Here is a 20,964-nt window from a genome sequence, read left to right as displayed (position 1 = left end):
GATGAATTAGTGAGTTAAGTGGAGTTTCCTTTTCCTAAGTTGTTGGTTGTTCTTGTGTAGGTTTTTTTTCTACTCTTATTTTGCCTTTAGGTTCTTATTATGGAATTATTTCCAACCTTCATTTCTTTTCATCTTCCGGATGATTTTAATGATGATAGTATTATCCATCCTCTTTCCTCTATGGATAATCCAAGTGATGTTGTAGTTCGTTCCTCGGAGGTCAAGGAGCAAGGGAACTCCTTCTTCAAGGATGGCAAGTTTAAACTTGCCTTTTCTAAGTATGAGTGGGCTAGTAAATTGTTGTGTTTTACTATGCCATGTTCTTTGAAAGCTTTTGCTTCGTTTCGATCTTTTGCTTTTGCTTTGCATCTCAATCTTGCAGCTTGTGCTTTGAAGCTTCTTGATTATTCTGTTGTTGTGCGTTATTGTTCTTTTGTGTTAGAGTTTGATTCCTGTCATATTAAGGCTCTTTATAGGAGGGCTTCTGCGTATCAAGAATTGGGTAAGTTTCGTTCCGCTAGGAAAGATTTGGTTAAGGCTGCTAAAAGTGAGCCAAATAATATAGAAGTGTTATCAAAATTGCACCATGTTGAAGATTTGTTACATGATAATTCTTTGGTTGATCAGAAAATGAAGGGTAGGATGGTCTAGTCTGTTACCCAAGTTGAGTCAACTTGCCAAGTTTCCGATGATTATGTAACTAGTTGTCAGGTCAAAGAGGATTGTCATACTGCGGAAATGGTTACTCCGATTGCTGACTTTCAATGCAGTGCCTTAAGTTCAGATGTTGTTTTGAAGCCAGTTTTATTACCTGATTCAGTTGGTGGTGATAAAGATAATTTTCTCCCACCACCGGTTTCAGTGAGTGCTGATATGGAGTGTGATTTCCAATCGGACTCAGTTTGTCAAGACAAGGATTGTAAGATTTTTCCACCGGTCTCAGTGAGTGCTGATATGGAGTGTGATTTCCAATCAGACTCAGTTAGTCAAGACAAGGATTGTAAGGTTTTTCCACCGGTTTCAGTGAGTGCTGATATGGAGTGTGATTTCCAATCGGACTCGGTTAGTAAAGACAGGGGTTGTAAGGTTTCTTCACCGGATTCAGTAAGTGTTGATATGGATGGTGATTTCCATTAAAACTCGGTTAGTAAAGGCGGGGATTGTAAGTTCTCAACACCTTTTCGTCAAGAAGACTCTCGTATGCATAAGTTTGTTTCTCAACATGGCTCGAGTTCATCCCTTCGGCTTTCTTCCTCAAATTTGGATTAGGTTATGCAAGGCAAGGTCATCCAGTTCTATCATTCTAAGTCAATGTCGTTAATGTCAGTTCGGGTTCGTCCGACTAAAACTTCTATCCAGACAGAGGTCCCCCAAGATGTAAAAACTAGGGAAGCAGAGACCTCTATTTCTACCGCAGTTAAGTACCTTTGTGGATTGGAGCGACAGGCAGTGCCCACTTCAGAGTTCCAGTCGGCTCCCATTTCCCAGTTCATGTGTGCTCCGATTTTGCAGTCATATCCGGAGGAGGTGATCACCTCTATCATGATGGAAGTCTCCCACGATGTGAATCAAAGTGTAGAAGGGTCATCTACCTTACCTTCACTGAATGTATCCTGTGATGAGGAGCGACAGAGGAGCGACAAACAGTGCCCATTCTAGAGTCTCAACCGGTTCCTATTTTGCAGCAGTCCTTAGGTTCTCCAGTGGTGCACAATAGTTCGGAGTGCATGACTGCCGCACTTTCTGATGATAATAGTAATATGGGAGGAATGAGATCACAGGAGATTATGGGAAAAGTTTGTGATTTCAAATTTTAGTTGTCCATTTTGCATTCCAGTGCCAGGTCGTTGGGTCATCCAATTCGCCGTCACAATGTTATTTTTCATCCTCGGTTTAGGAAGAAAGGTTCTTCAGTGGATTGCCCTAAATCAGTTGTTGGTTGCCAGATGGTTCGTGTAGGTGCAAAGCGTGACCGCGGGCCTAGTGTGGACTTCAAGTACTCCAACTTGGCTCGAATAAAGTTTGCTCGCAAGGGTCTCTTTGTTGCTTTTGTGTAGTGTAGTTGGTTATTTTCATTTTTGTTTGTGTTTCTTTAATAGTACTCTTTGTCAAAAAAAAATGAAGAGAAGAAATGTGACTGAAGGTAACAGTAAAAGAATTAAACTAGTAGGAATTTATTGAAAAAATAAGAACCAGCCCAGGTTAATAACTGTGCTAAACCTGGCCTGTTTAGCACAGGTCATTTTTGTCTTTTCCTCTCAAAAAGCCAGGGTGAAAATGTTCATCACCAATTTGAGAGATAACTGCTGTTAAGTTGTCGTTTTATTCTACTCCTTAACCTTGGTTAGTTGCATTAACTCCTACCCAAAGTTGTCTGGTGCTTCTTCTTCTTCTTCTTCTTCTTCAACTTGACTGGTTGTTCTTCACTCCCCATTCTATTTTTGTTCTTCCGTCGAGCCAGAACTGGAATGCTTGGGTGATGCCGTTTCAACTCAGATCAATTTTCTTCTGGGTTCAATTCTCCGGTGCTCATAAGGTAGGCGTTCAATTGGAACATTTTTGCGATTTAATTTGACTATCATCTTCTTCTTCGAGCTCCATTAATGGCGGACACCAAATCTTAACACCATTTTCGGCGGCTTCGCCGCCAAATCCAACGAAAATCCAAAGTAAAAATATAGAAATTAAGGGTATAGTTAACCCTAAAAGGAAGGTGTTTTCGTTTGCTAGTTTGATTTCCCCCCTCCTATTGGTATTCACCATTTTCGTTTGATTGTTTGTTCTATGTTTGGCTCATGGCCTTTTCTGATTCTCTCTCTATGTACTGCTGATGAGAAATGACTTTCTTTTTCTCTCTCCATGACATTCAATTCAAGGAGTGCGTGGTAAAAGCTTAACTCAAGTGTAATTACCGTGGTTAGCAGTGAGCTTTACCGTGGTCACTCCTAACGTTTCAAACAAACTTGTCGTTAGCTTGTTTGTATTAGGACAGGTCATTTGTCAGGTGCTGCAGTAAGGGAAAGTATTTGTTTAATGCCTGTACACGGTTTCCAAGCCCATTTAATTACAAAATTGCCATGTGCTAAACTTGGTTTGTTTAGCACAGTTATAAACTTGGATTTTCTAAAAAAATAACATAGGAGTTGAAGTTGAATTTTACGTACAAATGTACAACCCTGTTATAATTGAGAATTTGAGATGAGAGAGACCAATCAAGTGGCGCGCACTTGTAACAGACATATACATAAGTTGGAGTAAAGAGTGAAATTCAATTATGGTAGATTATTTTCTAGCAAGAAGTCTAATGTTCATTAAGCTCTTTACAATGCATCTTGTCAATTTGCCATTCCTTCCACTGCCACATTATAAAAAACACGCTCTATTTTGGATGTGCATATTGAACTCGATTAATTTTAGAAAAAACACATGTCTAAACCCGCTAAATTAGAACTGGGCTAGAAGGGGTTGTTCATGTTCAAGATATGCTAAGTTTATTATGGCTTCAAAATTTGTTCATTAAATGTCTAAAGCCCATATTTATTAAAATATTTGAGTTATGTCCAATATAAAGCCCAGATGCAAGTCAGTCTTGATCACCTCCAACATATTACATAGTATATTGCTCTCTTTTTCAAATGCAATTACATAGAGATTAGACGATATTATACGTGTCCCTCCAATGTATTATATTGTTCTCTTTCTCTAATACGGAGTGCATTTATAGAGAGATTAGACGATATTGTGGGACTGTGTGCTTTGAAATTAAGTCTGAAATCAAAATATAACGTACTATTGATAAATATATTTTTTTTCACCCATTTTATAATAAATTAGTTTATTACGATGGTTACTGATTAGTACGAAGTCATCAATTCAAGGGTGGCTTTAGTGCTTGTGTGAAACATAGACAACATTGCATGAACATGAATTGAGAAATCAATAATGAAGATAAACACAAAATGGTTTGCTCAACAATCAACATACTCATGCAATAGGGACTCATGCAAATGTAAAAAAGTTTGACCGGACTCAAATCATCCAAATGTAAAACAATCTAAAATTTAATTTAATTTGTATAGACATAGTAATTTAACATAACTCAAACTTAAACTAGATATGACTTGACCTGACTTAACCTAAATCAGCCCACTCACCCAAGTTTGGCTTTATGGAAGGCTCTAAGCTTGCATACATGAGTACATGACAGTTAAGGTGATCGGAGTAACCAAATACTTCTCCCAATTAGTAGCCCCAAAATATGTGTTAATGTCACTAGGGCTTGTTCTTTTCAGCTTATTTTCAAGTTCAGTTTAGCTCTAATAAGTTCAGTTTAGTTCTTATCTTAATTTATTTCTCTCATAAAATGTTCAATTTATTTCAGCTCTAATAAGTTCAGTTCAGTTCAGATCGGTTCAATTCAGTTCAGAACATGCCCTAAATCGATAAATAGGTGATCTCATTCCTAAAGTTGGGCATACATTTTTTAAAGGAAAAACATTTTTTATCAAATAAAGCTAGCCTAACAAATTCTTTCTTTTATTTTAATGGGATGAAAGGTCAATTCCGTTGGGTGAAATATCAAGATACCAAAGTTGAACTTTGAGTAAAGTATAAACCTACAATTTCAATACTTGAAGGCTGAAGCCATGCTTGAACAATGAAGAATTGGATGATAATTGATACTCGTATTACCAATCAAAATTTGTTGAAACTTGAAGCGTTCAACCCAAAGTTATTAAAACGAAACTTTCATTAATTATTATATAAAGGTATTGTTCCTTTTATTTGAATTTAACCTATATTATGTACAATTAGTCTATTACTATCTTCTAATTAAACTAATTACGGAGTAATATCTAAGTTTATTATGTACAATTAGTCTATTACTATCTTCTAATTAAACTAATTACGGAGTAATATCTAAGTTTATTATGTACAATTAGTCTATTACTATCTTCTAATTAAACTAATTACGGAGTAATATCTAAGTTTATTATGTACAATTAGTCTATTACTATCTTCTAATTAAACTAATTACGGAGTAATATCTAAGTTTATTATTAGCCCTTATATTTAGGGTCTGTTAAGGAAATTTGGAGCTGAACAGAACTGAAATGAACTGAACTGAACTGAGCTGAACTGAGCTGAACTGAATTTCAACGTAAGAGAACATACCCTTAGAGTTTGTTAGCCCTTATCATGTACTAGTGTTATACTTTGTAGTTAGTTACTCTGTATTAGTTACGGATTGATATTGTCAAGTTAGCACTTTGTAATCTATATATGATATGTGAAATGAATGAGGGGTTGTTTTTTATTGCAGGGATTAAGGATTACATGATCAGTGCATTAGCAATCTACGAGTACATTCAAATTTATTTATAAATGAAAAAAAAAAATACATTTAATGTCTATTAAAAACCTTAAAACTATTAAATGATTCAATCTCTAATTTGATGATAAGCTAATTATGAGTGAAGTCACTGTCCAAGTTTTAATTCCTTTTCAAGTCTTCGCTAAACTAAACTCCATCATCATCATCATTATTATATAGAGGGGTATGGGTATTATTGTAATTTTGGCACAAATAATATTAAAATATCAACAAATCAATAACATTAATTTCAAGACGTAATTAACAATTAAAGTCCATTATTAATCAATCAATTATAAATTAATTAATTTATAATTAATCCACCCCTCACCTCACGCCCCACCTTCCTTCACCTCACTCATTCTCACAAACTAATTAAAAACAATTACGAGTAGTAAAATTTTAATTAAAATTAAAAATAAAAAAATAAATTCGAAGACTAAAAAAAATAAATAAATTCAGTTTTCTGGATCTCTCACACTCTCTTCTCTCCACCCTTTCTCTCTCTCTCTCTCTTCTTTCTCTCTCTAGAATCGCCATGGAAGCTCGGCGAAGATCTGCGCTAATCTCAATCTTCTTCGTTCTTCTCATCCATGGCGCACATTGCTTCTACCTCCCTGGTGTCGCTCCTCAGGATTTTGACAAGGTTTTTCTCTCCTCTTTAAACCTCAATTTTTTCTGGCAATTTGACAAATTTTTCTTTGATTTTGTGAATTTTTATAATCGAGGTGTTGTAATCTGATTCTTTTATGAAATGTGGTTGATTTTTAGGGTTAATTGCGCGTTTTTGGTTTGATTGATTTTGTTGTTCGTTTCAGATCGACGCGTTTTCAATTCTTTCTAATTTTTGATGTTGATTTTGATTTCTGATAATGTTGATTTTGTTGCTTTGTTATCAATTGGTTGAGTTTGTTGATTTTGTGATCGTTAATTTTGTCGGTGATTTTTGAGTGTGTGATTTTTGAGCGAAAATGTGGCTTTTTTGGCTGGATCTATTTGTGTCGGTGGAAATTAGTGTTGGAGATTGATTCGATGAGAGACGAGTGAAAAGAGATGGAAACTTGAATTTTACGTAAATAGTCAATGCAGTGGTGTATGAGTTGAGAGATGAACAAAAAATCAATTTAATAAGCGAAAATGATGATGAATTTGCAGGATCAGGATTAATAAGATGAAGTTAGTGCAGATCAGTTCTATTTTTAGATTAGGTGAAGTCAATGGGAGACAAGGAGTTGTTAGTTTATTCGATTTTCATGGTCCAGTGTACCTAGAATGAGATTTCCTGTGGAATCGCAATCATTTTGTGTCGGATAAAATGTCAATTTACTAGGGTGTTTTATGAATTTAGGTATGGAGAGATTGAAGAATACTGGGTACTCAATCTGTTTTGTAACATAAGCCATCCACGCGTTTTAGAGTGTACCTTTGATCGTTCATTTTTTGGTGTACATTGAAAACTCTACTGTTGGATTAATATATTGTTTTCTAATTATATCATCAGATATATATTGGTGGGAAATAGTGATAAAAAAGATCAATCTTGATAAGCATGACTGCTTATTTGATGAAATGAAGATAGGGGTAATTTTTTGGAGTATATGGGTTTAGCAACCAGTATTTGGGCAGTAGCATTTGTATTCAAGCAAAATATTTGATGTATCCAAAGAAAAGGAAACAGGTAGAAAGTTTTTGGATTCAAAAAAGCAACTAAGATGTGAATTGTTTTAAATTTATCAGCTAGTGTAGTGATCATGATTAGAAAGTAAGAAGCATGGCAAGTACCTTGGACAGCAGGGCGGTTGAAGAGATCTAAAGGAACATAGTCAAAAGGAAAAGAGGCTTAGGTCAAGAAGCTCAGTTGCTGTAGTGAGTTTATGACGCGAGGATGTTTTTAAGTGTCCCTCACATGATGGCTTGCAAAATATAATTGTTGCTCCCATTTTGTTTCCTCCACTATACTGTGATTGGATTGAAGGGCATTGTAGGTTAATCCTTTTAAGATGAAGTTTTGAAGATGTTTTTTAATACCAACGAGTACTTGAAAATAAAGAAGAAGTATAGTTTGTAGAATGGTGTTGATTGTGATTTGTGTCATTCAACCATTGACAGAATTTATTCATTAAATGGGTTTTATTATGACCACTTATCTATTGTATTTTGGTTGAAATTTATGAATTCTGTTGATTTTATATGTTTGTGTACAGGGAGATCAATTGATGGTAAAGGTCAACAAGTTGACCTCAATCAAGACCCAGCTTCCTTACTCATACTATTCACTTCCTTATTGCCGCCCTGAGACCATTGTTGACAGTGCGGAGAATCTTGGTGAAGTTCTTCGTGGTGACCGAATTGAAAATTCTCCATATGTGGTTAGTTTTTTGTATGATAAACCTTGAGGGAGCTTATATTTGTAGTATCTTGGTGGACATTAACCATTAATTTTTTGGATTTTTTGCAGTTCAAAATGCGGGAACACCAAATGTGTAATGTTGTTTGCCGGACAACACTCGATGCCAAAGCAGCCAAGGAATTTAAAGAGAAAATTAACGATGAATATCGGGTTAATATGTAAGAACCATCTTGCTCCCCATGCATAACTTTCTTTTGTAGTTAATCTGTTTGCATCATTGTGATGGTTCTTCTTTGTTCACAAACAGGATCCTTGATAACCTTCCCTTGGTTATGCCAATAAGACGTGGAGACCAGGATTTAACTCCTGTTTACCAGCTTGGATATTATGTTGGGCTCAAGGGGCAATATGCTGGAGTGAGTTTTTATGTTCTTAGTATAATAAACAATAGGTTTGGTTATGAGTTTGTGATTTCTGTACTTAATATTTTGAATTTTGACTGTAGACCAAAGATGAAAAGTTTTTTATCCACAATCATCTGTCGTTTACTGTGCGATACCACAAAGATGCCCAAACTGAGTTGTCAAGAATTGTAGGGTTTGAGGTCAAGCCTTTCAGGTACCTTTTTTTTCTTGGGGAATTCTCTTTTCTGGCAGCTTAATGACACCATCTTTTGCAAGTATTTGATGTTCTATATTTTCTGGGTGACTTCAGTGTCAAGCATGAATATGAAGGGGAATGGAATGAGAATACTCGTCTTACATCCTGTGATCCTCATGCAAATCGTTTGGTTACTAGCTCTAGTAACCCACAAGAAGTTGAAGATAAGCAAGAAATCATATTTACGTATGATGTTCAATTTCAGGTAACTTTGAAGCATCCCGCCTTCTGGTTTAACTTGCTAACCATTCATCGCTTTGTTGCACCTGTGTATGGATTGGGACAGTGTGGTCAGTCGGTCAGTCGCTTATCAGGATTTTCTTCTTTGTTTGTGTATAGGAAAGTGAGGTCAAGTGGGCATCTAGGTGGGATGCGTATCTTCTAATGAGCGATGACCAGATACATTGGTTTTCAATTGTCAACTCATTGATGATTGTCCTTTTCCTCTCTGGGATGGTGGCAATGATCATGTTGCGTACATTATACCGTGACATCTCAAAGTACAATGAACTTGAGACCCAGGAAGAAGCCCAGGAGGAAACTGGTTGGAAACTAGTCCATGGGGATGTTTTTAGGCCTCCAGTTAATTCAGATTTGCTGTGTGTCTATGCCGGAACTGGTGTCCAGTGCCTTGGGATGATGGTTGTCACCATGATGTTTGCCGTTCTTGGTTTCCTCTCACCTTCAAACCGTGGTGGGCTTATGACTGCCATGCTCTTCCTTTGGGTCTTCATGGGTATCTTTGCTGGTTATGCCTCTGCCCGACTCTACAAAATGTTCAAAGGAACAGAATGGAAGCGAATTGCTATTAGGACTGCATTCTTGTTTCCAGGATCCGTTGCCATTGTTTTCTTCATTTTAAATGCACTCATCTGGGGTGAGAAATCATCTGGTGCAGTTCCATTCGGGACAATGTTCGCCCTCATCTTTTTGTGGTTTGGCATCTCAGTCCCACTTGTTTTTGTCGGTAGTTATGTTGGATTTAGGAAGCAGACAATTGAAGACCCCGTCAAAACCAACAAGATTCCAAGGCAAATTCCAGAGCAAGCCTGGTACATGAACCCCATCTTCTCAATCCTCATTGGAGGCATACTTCCATTTGGTGCTGTTTTCATCGAGCTCTTCTTCATCCTCACCTCTATCTGGCTAAATCAGTACTACTACATCTTTGGCTTCCTCTTCATCGTGTTCATGATTCTTATAGTAACCTGTGCTGAGATCACCATTGTGCTATGCTACTTCCAGCTCTGCAGTGAGGACTACCTCTGGTGGTGGAGGTCTTATTTGACATCAGGTTCTTCCGCCCTGTACCTATTCCTCTACGCAGCATTCTATTTCTTCACCAAGCTTGAAATCACAAAGCCCGTGTCTGGAATGTTGTACTTCGGGTACATGCTCATTGCCTCATACGCATTCTTCGTGCTTACGGGAACTATTGGTTTCTACGCATGCTTCTGGTTTACCAGGCTTATCTACTCCTCTGTGAAGATCGACTAAGTACAATGATATACTCGCGTTAAATTGGTGAATGGTGAGCAAATTTTCCCACCCCCACAAAGAAAGAGATAGCCACATTCTTCTCAGAATTAGCGATTCTTGTGTACGTTATTAGATCGTAAATGTCGGAAGAGGACTGTGATCACAACTATAGTATTATTCAAAGGCCAACTCTGATATACTTCGTAGACTGTTAAGGATCTTGTATTTTTCTCATTCGTTTTTTGTAATGACATAAATCTTCAAATCTTTATTTTATTCACAACTGTTTTTTTTTTTTTTCCTCTTTGTTCATTGTTACTTGTTAAAAAGGCATTTGTTGTATCGCAAATTCGAACAAAGCAAGACAATTCAGGCCTCATCTTTTGACACAAAGAATTTTCAATTAAAGCATTGGTATCAAAATACAAATACCCAATACCCAACTATAGTTTTGATTTCATTGCCAAACATGTTAGCCTTGTATGTCTGAATAAATCTGTCAAATACAAGAGAAAATTATGCCTGATCATATACTTAGGGCCTGTTCTCTTACGTTGAAGTTCAATTCAACTTCTAATTTTCTTCTCTTATAAAATATTCAGCTTAGCTCAATTCAGTTCAGTTCAGTTGAGTTCAGTCAATGAAAACAGACCCTTAATAACTATTTCTTCTAACTATTCATTTATCTTATTTTTGCCTTTTGTCTTTTTAAAATTTGTCATACAATTTGAAGAGAAAATTGTAAGATTTGAAAATCCAGTGACCATCAAGCAAAGAAGGGAAACAACAAAACTTGATGCAAAGAAGATGAAACACAATATTGAAGCACCCTTTAGAGTGATTTCACAATCCCGAACGCAACAATTTAATGAAATAATCCAAGAAACCTCAATGGCAACTCGATGTAATATGGATTGACATTGACATGCCGTTTAGAGTAATCGACATCATGTTTTCGGAATACTTGACACTCTAACAACATTGCAACTAGATGATCTTGAATGTTTCATGGCATGCTCTAGATCATTAATATGGGTCAATAGTACCCAGTCTTTATATTCATCTTGATACCTTATTTTAAATGCCTACCTTGGAATTCGAGTATGATCTTGTTAGTTTCAACTCAATATATAATTTAAAATACTCTTTTTTTTCCCTTTTATGAGTGATAAATATTGCCAAAATTCATAACGTGTCCACAAAATAAAAACGGGAGATTTGCCATGACCAGCATTGTCATGTTGAATTTACCCTTTGGACTGTTCAATATTGACAAGCCCTGCTGTCAAGTTGTTGAGTTTCTCGACATGGGTCACGTTCGGTCTTTGGGTCAACTCGAATTGTGGGTTAACTTATATTAATGTTATTTTCTGGGCTAGTACTAAGTTTAAGTATACAAATATTTTTTCATGATTGCATTTCTGAGTTAGTATCCTGTGCTTTGGCGCCTTTAATATTTTATAAATCTATCCATTTAATTAAGCTTTATGCATTGTACAAGTATGATTTTGAATTTTCGATGATACGTAGCCTGCACGAATAACACGATTACACATAGCCTTTTCTTTAATTTTTAATGATGAGATTAATATGGTTGAGTAGTGACATCGCTTCCCTATATATATTAATTTAGGGATCAAGTTTTATAAGGCTCATTTTAGATTTTTTGATAACGGAAAGATTTAATATCACAGGTTAAATATATGACAAGTATAAAATGCCGATGGGAGTAAACTTTTTTTTTCTACAAAAGGAAAGGATTTGTTTGACAGTTGGTCAAGAATGTGAATGTATATGCTCTTAGAAATAATGTTACTTTTGTCTTTCGATAATATATATTAGTCATAATAAAAATTAAAGAGTTCCTTTTCTTAATATAATTTTGGAAAAATATCTAAAAGGATCATCTTTCAATTACTTTATTGTATAAAAATGGTAAGAGGAAAACATATCATCATGCAAAAGTATGGATACCTCAATTGTTTAATGATTTTATATTGCAATTTGCAGGTAAGAGATTGACAAAGTTCCTTTCGAGGACATAAATTAAATTGATAAAATAGAAGCACGAGGAAATTTTAATTTTCTTGTTTATTTTATTGCAAATTATAACGCGTAAATGTCAGCAACAAGCATATTTGATTTGTATATAAAAGACTTCACTTTGCTCATTTTATTTACATCAACTCACTCACTAAGCTAGTACTAGAGTACGCTTTTAAGTTGCTACACAACATAAAAATGAGTCCCAACCATCTAATTCTAGCTACACTCCTCGTTGCTTTGTTCTTAGATCTCTCTTACTCTCAGCCTATACCCGATCTTTGCCATCCCCACGACAAAAATGTCCTCCTCCGTATTAAGAAACTCTTAGGCAACCCTAAATCACTTTCGTCATGGGACCCTAACAGTGATTGCGCTGGTTGGAATGGAGTTCAATGCAACATTGAAGGCCACGTCACCATGGTCCGATTCGAGGAAGACCTAGATATCCACGGCCCAATACCACCGTATTTGGACCAACTTCCATCTCTCACTGTACTCTTCTTTGATAAACTTCCTAATCTTTCCGGCCCAATACCGTCGTACATTGGTAAGCTTACTAACCTCACTGAATTTTCTATCTCCGGGACCAAAGTAACCGGCCCAATTCCTGAATTTTTGGGCCAGCTAACGAGTTAACCCTACTCTATATCCCTGCCAATAAGTTTACTGGACCAATCCCTAATTTTCTAGGTCAACTCAAGAAAATGATTTTTCTTGACCTCTCTTCAAATCTACTCACCGGCCCAATTCCTATTTCTGTAGCCCAACTAACAAATCTTATAACCCTTGATTTTAGCTCAAATAAATTATCCGGCCCAATACCCGATTTTATAGCCCAAAAACTCAAGAAATTAGCAATACTAGATCTCAAATTCAACTCTTTATCAGGCCCAATTCCATCATCTTTGGGCTTTATGCCCGGACTCCATTCACTTGGGCTTGCTGGTAACCAATTAAGTGGGCCAATCCCAAAATCGTTGGGCCGTGGTAATTTACATTTTATTTACCTTAGTCAAAATAAGCTCACAGGGGATGCTGCTTTCTTGTTTGAAAAGACCAACACCAACATTCTTACTATAGAGGTTGCATACAACCTTTTGAGGTTTGACTTCACTAAAGTGGACTTGCCTCCAACCTTATCCGGCTTCAACATTAGCCACAATATGATATATGGATCTCTTCCTAAGCGATTCGGCCTATTACGGCCCGATTCTATTGATGTGAGTTACAATCAACTTTGTGGGCCAATTCCAAATGGACGACGTTACAAACGGGTCGACCCGATTATATTTGCCCATAATAAGTGCCTTTGTGGTGGCCCATTTCCTGGTTGCAAGTAATCATGCATCAATGCTTTGGAATGAAGTTGTCAAATGATTTATGGCTTTCTTTTTTAGTTGGTTTATTTAAAAGTTTGCAATTGTGTATGATAATTATCTAGTGTTGTATACTTATATTAGAAAGTTTAGTTCATGTTGATTGCAGACCTGCAATAACCATCAATGAGACAATTAAAATGAGTTTGTGTGATTCTATATTAACTTGCAATATTGTAGCTTGAAATGTTACGAGTTTTTGATTAAAAGACGATGAGGGAGTTGGTGGACAAGCGTTCTATTATACACTTGTGTGTATAGTACACTTAAAAGTGTTAAAACTATTTATTTGTCACATTGCTAGCTAAACTAAACAACTCCGACTTTAATTAGTCCTTAGTATGATCTACTATTTATTTGTCACATTGCTAGCTAAACTAAACTGCTCCGACTTTAATTAGTCCTTAGTATGATCTTTTCTTATTATTGAGTAGATATTGTAGCATGTTAGTTAACTTTGAAATATCTGTCATTTTGGATAACCTCTACTGATGCTCAACTTCCTTATGCGTACTAATGTACTATGCTACGTATGACTCTACTGGACATTTTGTACGTGTACAAATCTTGACTTACTTCGACTATGATCATATTAGATACACATCAATATATAATTACATATATATACTCCTTTATCATTTTAGTAAATATTGTCAAAATTCATTCGTGTCTATGAAATAAAAACGGGAGATTTGCCCTGACAAGCTCTGTCATGTTGGATTTAGAGTTTAGTCAAGTTGTCATTTAATTTAGAGTATTGTCAAGTTGGATTTACAACCCTCCCTCACTCCCTGGGAGTCTGGGACCAGTATTGTCAAGTTGTTGACTGCATTTCATTTTCTGGGCTATTAATAATATCATCTACTTTGCTGCCTTGTATGGACACATGCAATTAATTAAACTTCATGCATTTTATTCGATCATACGTTACCTACACGTAGCTTTTTCCTTAGTTTCTAACTTTGTACAATACTTTCTTATTCTTTTAGTTGCATTGTTTTTTTTATTTTATTTTTTTAAATTAGATACATCACCTTCATTTTTAGTTAATAAACTCTCTCCTATTACATGGTTTTTTTTTTTTTTTTTTTAAAAGATTAAAATGGGGTCAGTTATAAACGCATTTGTTATTGCCTAAAAGTCCACAATTTGCAGAATGATGCAACTAAAAAACAACGAAAAAAGCAATAATTATGATTAGAGTGAGGTAATTGAGTAGTAATATTGCATTCCATTAAATATCAATTTAGGAATCAAATTACTCGTTTGAGATTTTTCATTATTTAAAATAACGAAAGATTTAAATATCACAAATGAAATATTTCGTATGTAACAAATAAAAAAGTCGATGTGAGTAAAATTGTCTTAAAAAAGGAAGGATTTTTAACTCTTTGACTGTCTTAAACTATACTATGTATTAGCTTAGTCAAAAAGAATTTAGAGAGGCTCTCTTATTTAAACAGGTTGTTAGGATGCATTGTAACCCCCAGTTGCTAGTGGCACGTGTTTTGGAGCCTTCACATAAGTGTTCGATATGCACTGGGCGGCCAAAGGATGGTACAGCGGGAAATATTTCTTGGGGAAAAAGGGGTTTTCGAGATGTGGGAAACAAGATGATTAGTGGGTATGCTTGGAAGATCGGGAATGGAAAAAAGGTAAGGATTGCGAACATGAGGTGGGTGCAGGGCTGTGTTCCTGAAATGAGATCAGACTTGTTACTTCGGGATGTTGGTTCTGGAATGGTGAAGGACCTCATTTTATCTGACCCAAGACAATGGAATGCTGCTATGGTACGGGAGAGATTTGTTTGGGAGACGACCAAAAAAATCCTGGAAATGGAATTACCGAATGTTGATGAAGATGATTTCCTATTCTGGAATTCACACTCATCGGGCAACTACACCGTAAAGTCTGGGTATGCCTTTTTAATGCACTCCTTTTTTATGAAACAGGACCATGGTCAGGACGATGTGTTCTTCAAACTAATTTGGGGGTTAAATATTCCGCCAAAATGGAGCTTATTCTTATGGAAACTAGTCATGAATGGCCTGGCTTTCAAGTCAAACTTAAGGTATCGAGGGGTGGATATCGATGGAGATTGTGACTCTTGTGGTATGGAGGAGGAGGATTTACAACATCTTTTCCGATTGTGTTCTTTTGCGAGGTATGCTTGGCAGAACTATGACTTGCATATTATCTCTGAAATTGATGAATCTACTCCTTTGCGACACTGGATTCAGCAACATATTCTGCTCTATCATAGCGAGGATGGGAGACAAAGCGTCAGGCTCCATGTTTTCATAGGAGTTTTGTGGAGTCTCTGGTTAACTAGGAATGGGAGAGTTTTTAGAAATGAAAGGGGCTATTTAGCGGATTACTATAGGCATTATGGTCAAACGATGAGTAGCTTGGAGATTTTCCTTAAACCAAGAGAAAGGTATAGGGATTCCACTCGTATAACCGGAAGAACGGAGGATCTCCCACCCGTGTTCAACAGATTCAACATTGGCAGCCGAAGGGAACTACCACATCATCCTCTACAGGGGAATACAGAGGTTATAATTATGGTGGATGGGTCTTGGAAGAAGAGTACAGGGGCTGCGGGTTTTGGATGGGCTTACTCTTCGGATGGGGTAAACTTTTTGGAGGGAGGAGGTGATTATGGTACAGCTATCTCAGCTTTACATACTGAGCTCTTGGCTTGCATAGGGGTTGTCAAGTGGGCAAGCCGAAAGGGCTACCAATACATTACGATTTTCACTGATTCTATGGCAATCATTCAGCTTCTGCGTAATCCTACCAGCCGGGAGGTGAGACTACTATGGACTATTGAAGATTTATTGAAGGAAGGAGGATCCTTGGACATGTGCACTATTTGGAAAGTTAGTAGAGATCAACTAACACAGGCACATGATATTGCGGTTGGGTGTAGATGTAATTTAGTGAAATTTCGTTGTAATTTGTTTCGTTTAGTTGCTGTTGTCAAAAAAAAAAAAAAAAAAAAAAAATTTAGAGCTTCTTAAAGTAAAATTTTTGAAAAATGTGTAAAGCGATGATTATCATGTAAATTCCAATATTTTATAAAAATGGTCAGAGGAAAACATATCATCATGTAAATTAGAGGTGTCAATCTCATGATCAGATCGAGTATGATGAGGACGGGTCGGGTCGGGTAGGGTTTTAAAATCGATTTAAACTAAATTATTATGTCTACACAAGTCCAAATCTGAATCGGATATTTTTCAAGTCGATTTCGGATTGGGTCGAGTATGCTTTTAACAAGTCAACAGCTTTATGATTTTTATTGCAACTTGCTGGTAAGATATTGATGAAGTTTGTTTCATAGACAAAAATTTTATTGTAAAATAGACACACGTAGGAATTGCAAATTATAAGGCAGAAATGTCAGCAACAAGCATATTTGAAATGTATATAAAGACCTCATTTTGCACATCTTATTTGCATCAACTCACTAAGCTTGTACAAGTTTATGTTTTTAAGTTCCTACACGATAAAAATGAGTCCCAACCATCTAGTTCTAGCTACACTCCTCCTCTCTTTGTTCATAGATCTCTCTTACTCTCAACCTGTACCCGATTCTTTCCTTCCCCACGACATAAATGTCCTCCTCCGTATTAAGAAACACTTAGGCAACCCTAAATCACTTTCGTCATGGGATCCCAAGATTTATTGTGTAGGTTGGGCTGGAATTTATTGTAACGAACAATGTCATATAACCTCTATCGGATTCGATGAAGTTAATCATATTGATATTCATGGTCAAATACCACCATATTTGGACCAACTTCCTTTTCTCACCCGCCTCTCGTTTAATGATGCTCCCAATCTTTCTGGCCCTATACCGCCGTACATTGGTAAGCTTACTAATCTCACTTACCTTACTATTTCCGGTACCAAAGTGGCTGGCCCAATCCCTGAATTTTTGGGCCAGCTCACTAAGTTGAAAGCACTTTACCTCTCTTCCAACAAGTTTACTGGACCGGTCCCTAATTTTCTAGGCCGGTTTAAAAGAATGATTGCTCTCGACCTCTCTTCTAATCTACTAACCGGCCCAATTCCTATGGCTTTGGCCCAACTAAAAAATCTCATTTCCCTTGATTTAAGCTCAAATAAGTTTTCCGGCCCAATACCCGATTTTATAGACAAAAAATTTAAACAATTAGACGTACTAGCTCTAATTCTTGGCTGCATTCTAGTGCAGCCAAGCTAGGTGCAACACCATTAAATGTGAACATATAGTACGTTCAAATGAACATATGCTTTTTTTTTCTTTCTTATATCTTAGTTCTCTTTCTTCTTCTTCCTTAGCTCTATTATTTCTCTCTCTCTTCAGTTTTCTTCTCAATCTAACATTTTCTCGTTCCTCTTTACCTCATTTCCCTTCAATCTTTAAAGTTTTCTTCTTCTTTATATAAATTTTTGAGTTACTATTTCGTGTTTTGATGGGTATACTTCTTTCTTTCTAAATCTATGAGTTTCAGATTCAATTATTTGGCTTTATCAAAGAGGAAAGAAAAAAAAAATGGAGGAGAGAGAAAGTTGAAGGTCAAAGAAAACAATGGAGGTTTGATTTTATCAATTTGTAATTGTATTTTGTATGATTTCGTTGATCATGCATGATGATTTATTGTTTGATTGTTTGAAATTATTATGAGTTTGTGATGAATATCAATTAAATTGCTTAATTGTTAATGAATATCAATTGTATTGCTTAATTTGTAGTTATTTTCTCTCTCCCCCCCTCTCTCTCTCTCTCTCTCTCTCTTTTAATTTTTTTTCTTTTGATTTCTAATCATGTTACAAATCAATAATTAATTTCTCTATGATGAATCAAGATTAGATTTAAGGTAGATATTCAATTTTTTAGAGTTTCAATAATTACAATCGATCTTGAATATAATTTCTGTAAAAAAAATGAACACGTAGAAATTTAAAAATGAACATCTCTTATAAAATGAGCATTTAGTACACCGAAAATTAATATTAAATACATAAAAAATGAACATATTTCAACAATTTATTTTATCTTTATTTTTCATTAATAATTATATACAATGAATTTGAACCTTTATGAAAATCAAGTTCATTTTTATATCCTAAATGTTCATAACCTTTTGTTACATGTTCATTTTATAAGTGTTTATTTTTTAATACTAAATGTTCATTTTTATTAGGTTGAAAGTAAAATATAATACGTTGAAAGTTCAATTATCTGAACATTTAGTGTTGAAAATCTGAAAAATTTATTATGAATATATATGTTTCGTTATTCATTACGAACATATCTGTTATTGATTATGAACACATATGACATATAGCGTGATAATTATTTATATTTTTAACTACTGTATTGATGATTATATATGATGAACATTCTAAATAATCATTATGAACATATGTTGTGATGATTATGAATTTTGATTATTTGTTATATTTCAGTGAGTACAGATTAATTGTATTTGTAGAAGACAAAGACTCTGAATTAGTGAAGAAACAAGTAAGAAGTGATGAAGAAGTATATGATATTACAACGAATTTGCCTTTAAGTTGGAGAATTTCCGATGTATATGATCCCAATTTTATGGTTGTATGATAAAGGTTCATTTGTAATATACTAAATGTTCATTTTTTTTTGACATGTTCACTTTTTATTACTAAATGTTCATTTTTTTACGTGTTCTTTTTTATTACTGAATATTTTTTTTTTTATGTGTTCATTTTTCTAACTAAATATTCATTTTTAAGGTCGTGGTTTAGCAAATTTATGATTATATGATAATCAGATTCATTTTTAATAAATGATCATTTCCTTATAACATGTAAACTTTTTAGTATTAAATGTTCATTTTTTTTACGTGTTCATTTTTTGTTATTAAATGTTCATTTCTTTTTTCATGTTCATATTTTTTAACTAAATGTTCATTTTTTATTTAGGCCGCGCGTTTTGGGCCTCACTTGTTGTAGCTATCTTCTAGTGCAGCCAAGACCAATTGCTCCAATTCAACTCTTTATCGGGCCCAATTCCATCTTCTTTGGGCTTCATGCCCAGACTCGGAACACTCATGCTTACGGGTAACCAATTAAGTGGTCCAATCCCAGTCATTGGGCCATGGTAATTTAGTTTTTATTGAACTCAGTGAAAATAAGCTAACAGGGGATGCTGCTTTCTTATTTGAAAAGAACAACACCAACATTGTTGATGTAAAGATTGCCTACAACCTTTTGAGGTTTGACTTCACTAAAGTTGACTTGGCTCCAACCTTTTCGGGCTTCAACATTAGCCATAATATGATATATGGATCTCTTCCTAAGCGATTCAGCCTATTGAATCCCGTTTATATCGATGTGAGTTATAATCAACTTTGTGGCCCAATACCAAATGGTCGACGTTACAAACGGGTTGACCCGATCATATTTTCCCATAATAAGTGCCTTTGTGGTGGCCCATTTCCTGGTTGCAAGTAACCAATGTATCACTGTGTTGGAAAGTTGAAGTGATTTAAGGCTTTCTTCTTTAGTTGGTTATTTTTATTAAAGTTTGCAATTGTGTATGAATGTATGATTATCTAGTGTTGTAACAGAAAGTATAGTTTATGTTAATTGTAGACCTGCAATAATCATCAATGACAATCAAATTTAGTTTGTTCATTTTATTTAATCGTTGGTGGAATGACTAATTAAATGATGTTTGTTTTTCAATGTACTTTTTAATACGTTTTAAAACGCTGATAACATTTTTATTAGTCATTTTTCAACCAATCTTGTAATGTGTAAACTTTTATACCTTTATTTATGTACAACTACATGCTAAATCACTAACATGATCACCATATGCTGCAGAGTGGAGATAATTTCAATCCAAATTCGATAAAAACGGCACATGTATTGTGATTTTTTGGAATAGATGTTTCTCATGATGCATAGCAAATTTGTATACATCTTGACTCAGGACACAAAGCATGATAAATTTATAGAGAGTACTCGTAATAGAGTAAGGTCATGTTTTATTCATCTTATTTTTGCTGAATTGAAATTATTTTTATTCAATTGAAATTATTTTTTTGTTTTTTATTTTTTTCTTTTAAATTGTTGATTTTTATTAATTTAAAATTATTTTTTAATTAATTGTAATTAAACAAATGAGTAGAACTACTCAAATTGTTAATGATTCAAAAATAGTTGTCAATTGTCAAAGTCAATGGGCTCAATTAGTTGATTCATTTATCAGTTTAACGTGTACTAAATCAAATCAAATCAAATCTTTATTTTTCAAAATTATAGTTGACTTAGATTCAAAGTACAATCACTCACTCTTCTTTTCTCACATTCAAAAACTCCATGAATGGCTGTGTAAGTGTAACCTCAATGAAATCAACCATGACATTATTTTTGTTTGTGTTGTTTATAATCTATTTCGATTTCGGATGCTGCTTCTCATTCTTGAGATTCAATGATTCTCCTCAGCTATATAAACAGGTCCGATTTTATTTTTATTTTTTTTAGCATTAAACTGACCTGTTAAGTTTATTAATATTCACTTAAATTTGTTTGTTTGTATATGATATGATACTTAAAATGAGCTGATTTGCAATATGATATTAAAACAGGTTAAATCTTATTTTTATTTTTTTGTTGCATTTTTTCATTTGAGAGAATTC

At 34.9% G+C, this 20,964-nt stretch overlaps 2 protein-coding genes and 2 pseudogenes across 2 annotated transcripts; all 4 read left to right on the top strand.

Moving 5' to 3' along the window:
- Window positions 1-5,661: 5,661 nt before the first annotated feature.
- Window positions 5,662-10,161, top strand: LOC110723072 (transmembrane 9 superfamily member 8-like). The gene is made up of 7 exons (XM_021902354.1): window positions 5,662-6,020; window positions 7,579-7,743; window positions 7,833-7,942; window positions 8,032-8,140; window positions 8,230-8,342; window positions 8,439-8,589; window positions 8,724-10,161. The coding sequence occupies exons 1-7, from the start codon at window positions 5,913-5,915 to the stop codon at window positions 9,879-9,881; spliced, it is 1,914 nt and encodes a 637-aa protein (XP_021758046.1). The 5' UTR covers window positions 5,662-5,912; the 3' UTR covers window positions 9,882-10,161.
- Window positions 10,162-12,053: 1,892 nt separating this feature from the next.
- On the top strand, window positions 12,054-13,508 carry LOC110722928 (annotated as a pseudogene).
- A 1,249-nt stretch (window positions 13,509-14,757) lies between these two features.
- Window positions 14,758-16,352, top strand: LOC110722960. Its single transcript, XM_021902232.1, has 2 exons — window positions 14,758-16,219; window positions 16,336-16,352. Exons 1-2 carry the CDS (start codon window positions 14,758-14,760, stop codon window positions 16,350-16,352), a joined length of 1,479 nt encoding a protein of 492 aa, XP_021757924.1.
- A 401-nt stretch (window positions 16,353-16,753) lies between these two features.
- LOC110723070 lies at window positions 16,754-20,598 on the top strand (annotated as a pseudogene).
- The last annotated feature ends 366 nt before the right edge of the window (window positions 20,599-20,964 follow it).

The sequence above is a fragment of the Chenopodium quinoa genome, unplaced genomic scaffold (assembly GCF_001683475.1).
Source record: "Chenopodium quinoa cultivar QQ74 unplaced genomic scaffold, ASM168347v1, whole genome shotgun sequence".
NCBI lineage: Eukaryota > Viridiplantae > Streptophyta > Magnoliopsida > Caryophyllales > Amaranthaceae > Chenopodium > Chenopodium quinoa.
This window is presented reverse-complemented; position numbering and strand designations above follow the sequence as displayed.

Coding starts and splice junctions, on each gene's coding strand:
- LOC110722960 (XM_021902232.1), top strand. CDS start 14,758: ATGCATTGTAACCCCCAGTTGCTAGTGGCACGTGTTTTGGAGCCTTCA.
- LOC110723072 (XM_021902354.1), top strand. CDS start 5,913: ATGGAAGCTCGGCGAAGATCTGCGCTAATCTCAATCTTCTTCGTTCTT. Junction 6,021..7,578: donor CTCCTCAGGATTTTGACAAG/GTTTTTCTCTCC, acceptor GTTTGTGTACAG/GGAGATCAATTGATGGTAAA. Junction 8,590..8,723: donor CGTATGATGTTCAATTTCAG/GTAACTTTGAAG, acceptor GTTTGTGTATAG/GAAAGTGAGGTCAAGTGGGC.